General features: G+C 38.8%; 1 protein-coding gene across 3 annotated transcripts in view; it reads right to left on the reverse strand.

Moving 5' to 3' along the window:
* Positions 1-14,725, reverse strand: part of RALYL (RALY RNA binding protein like) — a 388,833-nt gene that overhangs the window by 28,703 nt on the left and 345,405 nt on the right. For 2 of the 3 annotated variants that reach the window (XM_039253466.1, XM_039253468.1), the window contains exon 7: positions 11,965-12,137. The exons of the other annotated variant lie outside the window; for it this stretch is intronic. In XM_039253466.1, the coding sequence (XP_039109397.1) occupies positions 11,965-12,137 (173 nt within the window). The remainder of the gene's footprint in view (positions 1-11,964; positions 12,138-14,725) is intronic. 3 annotated transcript variants of the gene reach the window in all.

A 14,725-nucleotide genomic window follows, 5' to 3' on the forward strand; every position in this document is an offset into this window, starting at 1 on the left:
TATACTCTAAATTTATTATGCTGCCTTATAACATCATTCGAGGTCATCTGGAAATTACATGTCTACCACAGTACATTTAACATCTCAGAAGTCCTTAGCTCTAAAGCCTTTGCTTTTGAAGTTGCTATTGAGCATGTTACTGTCCTACCTGCAGCCGGAACAACATCTGTCCTACTTATCTGGGTGTACTTTAGTTTTGAATTCTCTGAAGTTTATTTTCTTATGAACTTGTGACTTTGAGCTTTTTGTGTACTTTCTGGGCTTAAAAATTGCAGATTGGGAGTCAGAGAGAGGCTTATTTCTTGATTTGTTTTATAATGCGGTGTCCTCACTTTGCTAACTAAATTCAGGTTACTTCAAATTTGCATTTTTATCACTCATGGGAGGTAATAATACAGAACCATGGAAAACCAACACAACAGAGTCAATACTGCTGTGTTGACTTTGATGTGTTGGTTTTAAGTCTCCTTCTGTTGTTCCTCCTCAGTGCCTTTAAGAGTCACAGAATGCTGCCTGAATGACCTAGTGACTAAGTTATAATGAAAATGGCTTGCTTCTCTGCTTTGTATAATAATCCTCTAAATCACAGAGGGCATGTATACAAAAGTAATATTTAGAACCCAGTCTGATTAGAATACACAATAAAATGTGCTTAAAATAGGAGAAGGCTCATGGTTTGAGGGAATCTGAGGACATATTCCTCTCTTAATCAAATATTCATTAACACTAACACGTGCTAAGTACCATACTAAGGAAAACTACAAAATAAAATAAGCCATGAGAAATTCACAAATCAATAACCCAGAAGGAAGAGAAATCACTAACTACAATATATCAAGTTCAGGTTGATGAGATATGTATAGAGTGTGGTCTATACATATAGAAGCAAACTCAAATGTGTCCAGGAAGGTTGGGGACTTTGTTCAGGGATGGATGGATTCACGAACTGTGACAATAGTCTTGAAGATATAAGATACGTTGATCAGCCAGACAAAGTGGGGAAGAGTATTCAAGTTAGAAGGAACAGCACACACACACAGCATGACATGGTAGGTCAAGGACCATCAAATAATTCAGAATTCCTCTATCTTACCCACCTCTCCCACCCTCCTATGCCTTACCATATGCACACGGGATACAAAACCAAAAGAGACCACCCAGCCTGCAAGAGGCTATAAGTTTAGTTGGAGAAAGAGACATTTTTAAAAAGTAATAGCAACAACGAAGTGAGTGTTCTGATAGAAGTCTGTGTGAGCTGTGGAGGGCATACTTAACTCTAACCGGGAATATCAGGAAAGTTTCTAGAAGGCATCATATTAGAGCTGAGTAATAACGTAAAAGTGGATGTTCACCAGTATGAGGAACAGAATGACATTCCAGGAAAGTTGGTCCCTGCCCCTAACTCTCACACTGCAGGCAACCTATGTTCATTTAAATGCAATTTTACAATATTGTACTTTCTTGTACAAAGCATCTTTCACTCGGTGTAATTTCAGTAGTTTGGTCCATTTTGTTGTTGAGTAGTGTCCACTGTATGAATATATAACCACACTTCACATATCCACTTTCTGATTGATGGATTGTTTCTAGATTTTGGATATTATGAGTAAAGCTGCTGAAACATTCTTACACAAGTACTCTCTAGACATATATTTTCATTTCTCCTCAATGCTTAGGAGTTGAACTGCTGGCTCATTATGTCTAGTTTTATAAGAAATTGCCAGACATTTCTAAATGGTTATCATATTGTGTCTTCCTAAAGAGTTTGAATGCTCCACATCTTTGCCAATATTTCACTACATTAGTCCATTAAACATTCTGGGGGATGTGCAGTATTACCTTTTTGCAGTTTTAGCTTGTAGTTTCTTGAAGATTAATGATTTGAAGTGTACTTTCATGTGCTTATTTCTTCTTTGGTGAAGTATCTGTTTGCCCTACGTTCTTCATGTACCATGTGTTCTATCTTGAGGCTTCTCAATTCTGGCTACACATGAAAACATCTTTGGACTTTTGCCTTGACCCCACCCCCACTCTGATTTAGTTGTTATAGCCTGAGGCCCCTGTCATTGGTATTTATGAAAAAGCACGCTTAGTGATTCTATGTGCACCCAGGTTTGAAAACCTTATTGCTGTGGTTCTCAACTTCCGTAGGCATCAGAATCCCCTGGAGGGTTTGTTAAAAACACAGATAGCTGAGATCCACCTCCAGAGTTTCTAAATCAGTGAGTCTGGGTTAAAGTCTGAGAATTTGCTTTTCTGAGAGCTGGCATTTCTAGCAAGTTTCCACATGATGTGATACTGCTGGCTCTGGAACGACCATGTGAGAACTGCTGCTTTCGCCAAACTTACCAATGAGCTTCTCAATAGACACCACGTTCTTCCAAGCCTTTCTTCGGTATCTCCTGTTCTCCCTGTGCTCTCCTTCTGTGTTTCTTGCACATGCTTTTTCATTCTTTAAGAACCAGCATTAATGTCACAACCTTTATGAAGTCTGCTCAGATTCATTTGCTCTGCCATTTCCCTGCCGCACTCTACTGTCGTGAATCACGCAATAACAGTACTTATCACACTGTCAGGTTAATATCTGTTTATTTGTGCTGGCTGCAGCACTTCCCTCCTCTACGCGAGGCGAGTGCTATGAAATCAGAAACCACTACACCTTGATCTTTGAATCTTTAGCAACCAACAATATCTGGTACATTACCGAGTTTCCACTATTTTATTTAAACAATTTTTTTGGTTGTTTTGAGTGGCTGGATAACTAATAGAAAATGTGATATATAAGGTGGCTCACATGCTTAGATTCTTTAAAACTACAATTGCCCATCTGTTATTTAATTGGCAGCCAGATCACAAGAGCCTGAGAGCAAATGTACAGCAACAACTAAAATAAAAGCCACATATCATTATAGGATATAGTCAGCGTTATCTTAAAAAAAAAAAAAAAAAAGAGAGAGAGAGAGAGAGAGGAAAAGAAAAAAACATAAGAAGGGGACTTGAAAGGAATTATTCTGAATTGAATAAGCCAGAAAGTATAAAATCAAAGAAAAATTTAACAAGATGAAAGCAGAGTATGATTTTTCTCAGCATATTATATTTGTTTCCTGAAGGCTTTCTTATCAAATAAGAAGTAGTTTTTAATAAATTGAATCTCCAGAGACTTTAAAAACACAAAGTGCCATATGAAGATTGTTGTTAGAAATGTTGTAATGTTTTATTGAAAGCTTCACTTGCAAAATGAGATGCTAATGATGAGGGCAATGATAACAATAGCTGCAATTTACTAGCTCACATTGTGCCAAAGAACTTTAACTCATGCTGTTCATGAGTTATCTCATTTAATCCTTACAAGAGCCCTATATGGTAGGTATTATTATTCCAATTTCATAGATGACAAAACAGAAGCTGAGAGAAGTTAAATAGTTTGTTCAAGGTCAGTATTCAAACCCATTTTGGGGGAGGGTACCAGATAAATTACAGGAAGCCTAGGTGAGTTTGAATTTTGACAAATAAGTTTTTTGGTTACAAGTATGTTTTGTGTAATATACAGGGCATGATTACATTAGAAAATTATTCATTGTTTATTTGAAATTCAAACTTAAGTGGGTGTCCTGTATTTTTATTTGCTAAATCTGAAAACCCTACTTTATCTCACTCGAGAAAAATTTCCCTAAGACCACTAGGCTGCATTGTGTCCTAGTTCTCTTTTATATAAAGTCAATTCCCAATTTACTTACATGAAATTTATGGGCCAAACTTCAGACATCAAGGCCCTTTACGATCTGGACACCACCTTCCTATTCTTCCATTCAGGGGAGTAACAAGTGCCCAGGTTCTGAGACAGGAGCTGAATGATGTGGGCCTGGAGGCCAGTGTGGCTGCCACGGAGTGAGCGGAAAGAAGTCAGAGCCACATCAAAGGCTACATAATGCAGAGCTCCAGAGATCACTGTGAGGACACATGTTTCTATTTTGAGCGAGGTGGGCAGCTCTTGGGGAGTTTAATTTTTTTTTTTTAATGTTTTTTTATTTATTTCTAGGAGAGAGAGAGAGACAGCGTGAGCAGGGGAGGGTCAGAGAGAGAGGAAGTCACAGACTGAAACAGGCTCCAGGCTCTGAGCTGGCAGTCAGCACAGAGCCCGACGCGGGGCTCGAACCCACGAACCGCGAGATCATGACCCAAGCGAAAGTCGGACGCTTAACCGACTAAGCCACCCAGGCGCCCCTCTTGGGGAGTTTAAAACAGAATGACATGACCTGGATTAAGTTCTTTTTTTTTAATGTTTTTATTTTTGAGAGAGAGTGCAAGCTTGGGAGAGGCAGAGAGAAAGGGACAGAGGGTCTGAAGCAGGCTTTGTGCTAACAGCAACGGGCCAGACATGGGGCTTGAACCCAAGTTCAGCAATATCACGATCTGAGCTGAAGTCAGAGGGTCAACCCGCTGAGCAGCCCAGGCTTCCCGACCTGGCTCAAGTTTTAAGAGGAGCACATTGGCTGCTGCTGGAGAATCACATGCAGAAGTGAGATGCATTGCAGATATTCATGCAGGCAGCTCTAGTGGCTGCTGTTCTTGACGGTGGGATCAGGTTCAACCTGGGTTATGTTGTGCTCTGCGTGACAACTTCCAACTCGGAGCTGAGGAGAAGGGCTTCATTCTATCAGCCCTTACGTGGAACTTGGTGTTTCATACTGAGACCTGAAGTGACGGCGCTCCAGGAGCACCTTGTGGGTGTTGCATCTTTGGGTACAGAAGAGCAGCGCTACGGGCAGAGAACAATGTTCTCTCACAAGAGGGAGCAGCAAAGGCTGAGGCAAGACTGCACCCTGAAGGGGAGAGCAGGTGGGGGACAGGTGGCAGAAGCACATATCATGTTTCTGAGCATAAATGAGACATTCCAGGGATCTCTTCCACCTCCCACCGGGAGAGACTTGAGGGAGGGGCTGGCATGGTACTGCAACTGTTCAGGGGTTCATATGAGGCTGAAAGACTTTTATTAGTGGTCTAACTGTGACTCAATTTATAACATACCTGGATATGCATGGAAACAATAGGGTGAGCAAAATTAAAGAAGTTCAAGGGGAAAAGAAAACACAAAGGGCAATATGAAAGGATACAGTGCCCTACAGAAAGCCCACAAACACTTGGCAGATTTCTTTTTTTTTTTTTTAATATTTTTATTTATTTCTAGGGGAGAGAGAGAGAGAGACAGCATGAGCCGGGGAGGGTCAGAGAGAGAGGGAGACACAGACACTGAAATAGGCTCCAGGCTCTGAGGTGGCAGTCAGCACAGAGCCTGATGCAGAGCTCGAACCCACGAACCACGAGATCATGACCTAAGTGAAAGTTGGACGCTTAATCGACTAAGCCACCCAGGCGCCCCACACTTGGCAGATTTCTAACTGAGTATCTCCTTTGTGCTGGACATGTGCTTTTTAGACATTACTTCATTTATTGTTCACAACAATCCTCAGTCCAGCACATATTATTACTACTCCCCTTTTATAGATGAAAAAAGGTTGAGGCCAGTGAGGATACAGGTAAGCAGCTTCTACAAAGTCATGGAGATTTGAAATGTTTCTGTTAAACTGCAGGCAGAGTTCACATTGTTTTTATTTGTTTGTTTGTTTATTTGTTTTTTGTTTGTTTTTTAAATTTAATGTCTTTATTTTATTTTGAGAGACAGAGAGCGAGCCGGGGAAGGGCAGAGAGAGAGAGAGGGAGACACAGGATCTGAAGCAGGCTCCAGGCTCTGAGCTGTCAGCACAGAGCCCGATGTGGGGCTCGAACCCACAGACTGAGAGATCATGACCTGAGCCGAAGTTGGATGCTTAACCGACTGAGCCACCCAGGTGCCCCTCACATTGTTTTTAAAGTAATCTCTATGCCCAGTATAGGGCTCCAACTCACGCCCCTGACAATAAGAGTTGTGTGCTCTACTCACTAAGTCAGCCAGGTGCCCAAGAGTTTGCATTTAAAAACTTTTTTAACATTTATTTATTTTTGAAAGACAGAACATAAGCAAGGAAGGGACAGAGAGAGACACACACAGAATCTGAAACAGGCTCTAGGCTACCAGCTCTAAGCTGTCAGCACAAAGCCCGATGCGGGGCTCAAATCCATGAACCATGAGATCATGACCTGAGCCAAAGTTGATGCTTAACCAATTGAGTGAGCCACCCAGCTGCCCCAAGAGTTTGTGTGTTTAAAAACAACGAAACCATCAAGCCTCCTTTGGGGAGGGGTAAAAGTTTATCCTAATGAGCTAGGCAGAGAGAGTTCTTTAGCTAAAATAAAAATGACTGAAATCAAGAAAGATGCCAAAAAGAGCAGACTAGAGCTCCTGAAGAGGCAGGATTCCAAGGCAGAGAGCTAGAGTGCAGGTGTCCACCTGTCATACCCTTTGCTTCCCATTGAGCACTTAGCCATTTCCCATTTCTGTTGAGAAGAGCTGCCAATTAGCTGTAGTGGTCCTGGCCCTTCATACCTCAGCTGTAAGCCACCCAGGCCAGGTCACTTGCAGGACACACGCACCATGATTGTTCATCCAATCCCTAACTCTGTCCAAATTATGGACTGACAGAATTCAAGATGAAGGTCTCAATGCTGCACTGAAATACAGGTCCAAATCAAACAGGCTAAGTAACCATTTTCTTGCTTCCTTGTGATATATACCTCTAACTAATTCAGTTGACATACCTTTGGGAGTATGTCTCCCAAGTTCTTCCTGGTTCCCTAGCTAACATTCAGCCCAAATGATGAAAATGAGAAAAGAGAGATGCATGGTTGATAAAGGGGGGCATGCAGGTAAAGGATTTCATTAGAAAAAAAATCAAAAGTTTCAAAAAGGAGACATTTTCAGGCTTGTTCATAAAGACTGAAAATGTTGATCAGAATGCTTTATGCATTTCAGTTTTTCAGGGATGTATCAGAATGCTTGCTTAGAGGTCTCTTCAACTATAGGGTTTGATTTGTGGTCCAAACCTTCTCCAGTGTGCATAGAAATTCAATGTCTTATAAGCCCAGGTGACTTGCTGCTTAATTCAAATTTAATTTGAGTGTTTTGGTAAATGCTGAAAGATGTATTACAACATAGTGCTCAGCTTGCATACCTAAGCATTACACAATCTAGCTAGGTAATTCTACTGTGGATTCTTACTAGATTTACCTGATTTGATTGTATGTAGTCAGCAGAAGGAAAAGTAATTACAAGTAGATTTCAAAAGAGCTCAAATTCTCTAAAATCCATTTAAATGTTTGGTTTGTCTATATTTTCCTTTGTGAATTGATGGTTTAGCTCTGTACTTTCAAGCCTCAGCCTGATGAAAGGACAGATTTCTGTCCTCTTTCCCAGATAATCTATATCAGCATTTTCAGCAAGCACCTTAGGTATTTGGAAGCAAGTCAGCCAAGAACTTTGATTTGGCATACAGTGAAGAGACTTTCTAAGGCCCTTTGATACATCTGACAGCTTTGTAACGTATATATAGGTATATATATACCTAGAAGCCCGAGTAGAGTTCATTAGCAGGGTACTAAGCACTTAGTTTTCTATAGTATTTCCATTATGACATAGACTACTTTTATTTTGGATCATGTTATTTTATAAAAACGGTGATTACAACTTTGGCAGATATGAAAAAAAATTAAAAAGCTTGGAAGATAAATGTCTTATTTGAGAAGTTTCCAGTAGTTTTATAAAAAATATGTCTATTTTCTATGTATCTATTGTCTGTCCTCCCACCCACTTACCTACTTATCATATGAAGTATCTAATGTATTTTGGATATTAAATATATTTTCTATAAAATGATCTGGGAACAATGAAGACTGATTTGAATATTTTTTCTCCACCTTAGCACATACTATTGCTGTAATTTGGTATCTTTTGAGATAAAGTTCCAATCTTTCTCCTACCAGAAGTCTTTCTTGACCACCCCAGCTATGTGTGATTCTGCATTTATAAACTGTATCTCTCATATGGTTTCTTACCATAATATACCGCTTTAAGAAAATCTGTAGCTTTTATCCTCAGTCAATTTATAGACTTCTGGAGGGAAAAATTATGATGTTCCTTCTTTATTCCCATAGCAAAAAACTCAGTGTCATTCATTAGCGTTCAGTCAATAAATATTTGCAAATGGATTTATTCAGAAAGAGGAATATGGCAGTGGTGTGATAATGAATGTACAGTGCATTAATAGAGTTCAATTTTAAATAAATTCGAATCTTAATTTCTAAGCATTAATGAAATATGTAGGCATAGATGACTATAGAATCACGAATTTTTAGCTCTGTCTGACTTCTCATCAATTATCAAGTAAAAGTCTATTGTTTTTTTACCTGAGGAAATCAGATTCTATAAGGCACTAAGCTACTTGAAAAAAAGGAACCATTTACTTGAACATTCATTTCAGACAGAAAGCAATAGTTTTAGTTATTTTTGCATTTTTTTGTAGCACCTGGTTCACACACAATAGACACCAAATATCAGCTGACTGGATTGCTTCTTGGAAATCAGTTTCACTAACTGGGTATTTAGAACTAGATGGTGAATAGATAGCTCATGCCTTCAGCTTCTCACATACTTCACAAGGGGTACCACCACCGACAGCTGTCCCATTAGCTTATTTTGCTGGATCTTCCTTGCCTCTGATAGAATTCTTGTTTCCTGTTCATTCCATATCTTTGAGCACCTGTCTGAGCATGTGTATACTAGCTCTTCTTTCTGACTCTTACTGGGTGTGCTAAAAGCCTAATTACATTGTATCCTTGCTGAATCTGTAATCATATTTGCCTTTCTAAGAGAGAAGAGTTATGCTTTTATTTTCCTTTTTGGGAGCCATGCATGATTTGGTTCATGTGATCTGGAAAGGAGAAAACAGTGGACACCAGATAGAGCAATTTTTTCTTGGCCAATCCCTAGGAGGGACTCCCCAGTCTCCATTTAGATCGCTCATCTTCATTCATTGTTTTCCAAATCTTGGAAACAAAGTGAGATACTAGAGAAGGATTTAACCCTTCAGTATCCTAAGTCCCCAGTTATAACACAAGGGTTGAGGGGGAAACCCTAGCATCTCCAGGCAGCAATAGGTCTAATCAGTTACTTTTTGTGTGTTTAGAGTGTAAACGAAACACTATGGTTTGGATTTATTCTCTTGGCTGCACGATTAACCTCTGCTCCTTCAGATGTGATGTTCCTGAAAAACAGACTCAGAATAAAGATCAAACAGAATGGATTTTAGACATTTCTGATCTGACCTTACTATTTTGCTGATAAGAAGTTGAGACTCAGAGAAGTTACTTGTTGAAGGTGATTCAGTTGGATTGGATAGTGACAGATCTGGGACTCAAACTGGCCATACTGTCTCCTTCATGGCTGCTGACCTTTGGTAACTGTCTTACTCTTTAACTTCTTTTACTTTATCTGATATTTGGAGTGATTTCATGCTCAGGTAGATGACCAGTCTTGTAGTTGAGGCTTGAAGTTCTTTGACTTTTCATATATGGTGACTTTTTCTCTGACCCCACTTCCATCACCATCTCCTATAGATCTTCTTATCACTTACCTGTCACATGTCTGAAATACCTGAGTCTCCAAGATTTTTCATTTTAACATTTATTTATTTTTGAGGTGGGGGGGAGTGGCAGAGAGAAAGGGAGACAAAGAATCCTAAGCAGGCTCCAGGCTCTGAGAGAGACTGACACGGGGCTTGAGCTGGTGAACTGCGAGATCATAACCTGAACTGAAGTTGGATGTTTAACCGATTGAGTCACCCAGGATCCTGGGGGTTTTTGATTTTAGTGTCATAAAAAGCACTGTAGGATTTTAAGCAAGGGAGAAACATTACCTCATGTATAGTTTATGAAGATTTTTATCTTTCTTGTGTGGAGAATGGAGTGCATGGGCTGAACCAAAAAAATGAGTTTAGCTGTAATGAAGATGTAACTAGCTTTGGGTTATGATTTGGAGGTAGAATTAATGGGAGAAGGTGGAGAGAATCAAAGGTAATCCTAGTCTTTTTCATTTTAACAACTGTGTGGATAATGATGTTGTTAGACTGGAAAGGGATAAGATGACTGAAAAAAAACCCCAAGAATGTTTTGTATATATTGAGTTTCGATTGTTTATTGGAGATCTATGAGGAGACAGGCATATAAATGCTTGAGTCTAGAATGCTAGGATGAGATCAAGGATAGAAATACAGATTTAGGAATCTTTGGTCTATAGATGACATTTGAAGCTCTAAGTCATCCTGGGAAAGTATGTAGAAAGAGAAGATAGCCTATGACAAAGCCCTGGGCTACTCCAATATTTAAAATCAGAGTATGAAGGGGTACTTGTGTAGCTCAGTTGGCTAAGTGTCTGACTCTTGGTTTCAGTTCAGGTCATGATCTCACAGTTTGTGAGTCTGAACCCCACATCAGTGTGCACTGACAGTGTGCAGCCTGCTTGGGATTTCTCTCTCCCTCTCTGCCCTCACTGGCTTGTTCTCTCTCTCTCAAAAATTATATATATGTAATAAAATGGGAGTATGGAGTGAAAGTTTCTAACATAGGAAAATGAGAATGAACAATTGGTAAGGTAGGATAATTTCTCAGAATTCTCCTAATCAATTCTCAGTAAAATTCTGCTGAGAAGTAAATGAGAATAAGGACAGGGAGGTAACGATTGGAAATGGGAACACGGAGGGCTCCAGAGACCTCAGCAAAAGCAATCACAATAGAATGGTGAAATCAGAAGTCTGATTAGAATGGGCTGAAGAAATTAAGTTATTGAATTAAAGTCTGGCCTGAGGAGAAGCTGAAAAAGTTGTCAGTCCTTCATTCTAGTCTCTCTCAATAGATCTCTGAAATCAAAACCATTCTAAAAAGTAACCAAAGCCCTTCGAACTGATGCAGACTATTGGAGAAATAAGGGTGGTTATTAAAAGACTCATATTTGTAAAGTTTAAATGAAGGTCCCATGGAATTTAAACAGAACTGGAATGTTAAAAAAATCAGTATACAGCTCCATAAATGAAACTACTGACAGAGTGGTTACCATGCCAACACAACAACCACCATGACAAAATTAGTTAAGCAAGTAATTATTAAGTAAGTATTGTAACACATTGAATCTGATATTACCTGGGATAAGTCAAGTTTAATATGATCAGTCCACAGATATTTGAGAATTGGCAACACACACACACAGACACACACACACACTCACTCACACTTGCCTTCTCATTTTTATTAGTCAATCCCTTTAAAATAGTATGTTTAATTTCATGGATGATAAAATATGAGAAACCACATCTTCATCAGCATAGATTTATCAAGTCCTTGGTGTGAGTATATAGGTAAGGACATCAGAAATGAGCAGCATGATTACAACATTGGGAAAATAAAACACATAAAGAATCAAGTCTTGGCTAAATCCTCAGCTCATAAAAATTGGTTGTCAATCAGCACTAGCACTGAAGATGGAGAAGTGGCCATATACCCAGGGTCATCTTAGTCTGCAGACTGTAGAAACAACCATTGGCCATACAACTAGTAAAGATAATTATCTTCACTGAGTGACACCATCTAATGAGAGAGAGAGCCATGTGTCTTCCAGTAGATGGTCGTTTGTTGCTAGGATATTATATCCACGTATAGTTCAAATATAATTGCACAAATGCAAGATTCCTTTTATGATGGAGCATCCTGGAAAAGAGAATCTTTCATTTGGAACTTCAAATATAACTAATCTCATATGTAATATTTCAGCTGTCCATGAATTTTCTTGGTCATATTTTAAGTTAGCAGAAACGTATTGAGCACTTATTATGTGCAAAGCACTGTAGTGATGTTGTCCTGCATATATGCATATAAGAAATAAATATGCCCCAAGTATTTTATCTTTCATTTTGAATGAATGAGTGGCTGGCATGCTGGTGCTGTTACCAAAAGGTGTGAACACCAAATGTTTAGTCCTACCAGCTCATGACCCCCATCTTCATCGAAGTCCTCCTCTATCCCATCAGTCATCTCTTCTCCATCCGCATCTGGCCCTCCTTCAGTAGGCTCCTCTGTAGAGTGATCTGCATTCTCTGACACACATTCATCTTGGATCAGCTCTATACTCTCTTCCAATTGCTTCTTCTGAGCTTCTGGGGGGGGAGAAAGCAAACGACTACTACCTTGGGTTGCTCATGAGCCATTTGGATAAACCATGAAAAAACAGTCTATGAAAGGATAAATTCTGTGTGAGGAAGATAAGTAATGTTATGTTCTGGTTGCATTTATTCAGTCATGTAAATTATGTACCTATATCTATGTGCATTTTCATGGAAGTATATTTACTTTTAAATGGAATTAGCAAAAATTAGGAAATCTAGATGATACTAGTACATAAATAAGTAAAGATTTACATAAATAGATGGATCTTTCTTGCTATATATATTCTTTTCTAATAGGGATATTCTCTTGGAGGAAAAAGTATAACAAAAACAGGGCAAAAATCATATAAAATATAGAACTTGTTCACTCATGGAGGGAAGATGAAGAAAGCTCATTGACAAGTCAAACTTAATTGAAAAAGACAAAAATTCACCAAGAAAAAAAATACAAAAGCACATGCGCTGTCTTTCAGACAACTTGTCTACGTGAACAATATTTTGAAATTTTAGAGTCTAGATTCTGTTGGCAGATATGGCTAACTGCAGTGGTTAAGAATAAAATTCTGATGTTAGATTTACTAGCTTTGTGATGCAAAGCCAAAATGGATAACCCTTCTTGTGCCTCAGGTTTTTCATCCATACAATTAGGATAACTACTTCCTAACTTCCAGGTTTTCGATTGATGTTTAGTAGAGTTTTTGCAAATAATAAGTGCTCAACAAATGAAGTTACATTCTACATTAACAGAATTCCCTTTAATTACCAGGTGTACTTGCTCCATTTACAGAAATTCGCTCAGATGGGAATTATGCTGACAACATAATAAATATTTCCCCTAGTGCTTGGTGTTCATACCCTGTGAAAATATCAAGAAGTATTGGGTATTGAATAAATGAGATCAGTTACTCTACCTCCTTCTCTTAACTTATTCTCATGTATACATGGCTATCTCAAAAGCTGGCTGATTTTCACCCATTTTGATCATTGTTATTTTATCAGATAATTATCCCATCATTTGATTTGAATTTTAAGAGATGCTACATTTTAAGCTTATATATTTATGTTTTATGGCAATAAAAGATAGTTTATAGAGCCAAATAAATTGAGGAGTCTTCACTCCTAGTCTTTTTCATAATGTGAGTTAAAAAGTAAGTATTGATATACATATATTTTGACTCAGCACAAATCTTTTCAAAGACAAGTAACATGTAAATCAATAAACTGATAAAAATGATGTGTAAATAAGCAGTTATCCTTTTCTACAAATTGTTTAAAATTGTAGTAATAGTTACTTGTATGAATACATGTGTTCTTGCAGTTTAATTCTCCAAATAATAAAGATTATGTATTGAAAATACGGCAGAAGGATAGGGTTGTGCTCTGGTCCCGCTGTCAGAGGACAGAATTGTAGTTCCAGCTTAGCTACTTACCAGTAGAATCGTGCGCACTGGGCTTGAGTCTGTTTTGGCCACTTGGTCAGGTCATTTAAATCTATTAGGTCAATCTTTCCTCATCTATATAAAAGCTTTCATAAAAATCCCTACCTGTGGCGTTTGCTGTGAGGATTAACAGAGCTTCTATTTTGGAAATGTTCTGCATGCTATGGGGGGCTACATAAATGTGTGCTGTTACATATATAAAGGAGACTGCGTGCTCCTCATTGTGAAGGTGTCATGGTAACAACAACGGTAAGCGTGGAACCAGCGGCATGGTAAGATCAGGACTAACTGAAACACTTGTGGGGCTGGGCTCTCTTTCAAAGGAGAAGAACTGGTAGATCCACAAAGGCTAAAAATAATGCTACACGCATCTTCAAATGACAAAACCCAGGGTCTTCACTTACTTCCCATATATAGGCACAGGCTACATATTTCAAGATGCTTTTCTGTCCACTTGTTAGTTTCAGTTTTCTCCACAGATCAGCATAACGAACGTAGTGATGATGTCAATTCTGCTTTTAAAGCTACACTTTTTACCTTCATATATGTGAATGTACTGATGAAAACAAGGAGCTTAAACTCCCTTTTCTCTGATGTCTTATCTACATCACTTTTAGCATAGAAAGTCTTATGAAGACCCTAAAGTGATTCTTGTAAAACGTAACCAAAAAGTTTAATTGGGAGCTTACCAAGTATCTGGATGAAAAGGAAGGCAAATCAGGCAAGAGACACAGACCAAACACATGCTGAACTTAACGGTTACTGAAAATTGCCAGTTTTTATTCGTCTCATCTTCTTTCCACCTATCACTGACCTCTACAGTTTTTGACCTTTAACCTATCTACACAACCGTGACCAGCACCAACGGAGACAAAACTGTGACAGGCAGACTAGTTTGAGCACAGAAGTTTTGAATCTTTGATGTTAATCACATCCCATGCTCTACCCTATAGCCTCCACTATGGCTGACCCTTTGGATAGCACAATGCATCTGGCAACTCTGGTTTCAACCCTTCAGTCTTTCTCCTTAGAGTGATTTTTGTATTTATCATTTGGTCCCTCCCTTTCGGCTGCTTTAAGTCCCCACTTGTTCAAAATAACCATTGCTCTCATGACCTGATGCTGGTATTTCAGGAATGA

This window comes from Hyaena hyaena, unplaced genomic scaffold (genome assembly GCF_003009895.1).
Source record: "Hyaena hyaena isolate Hyena2069 unplaced genomic scaffold, ASM300989v1 scaffold_454, whole genome shotgun sequence".
In the NCBI taxonomy this organism is placed as follows: Eukaryota; Metazoa; Chordata; class Mammalia; order Carnivora; family Hyaenidae; genus Hyaena; species Hyaena hyaena.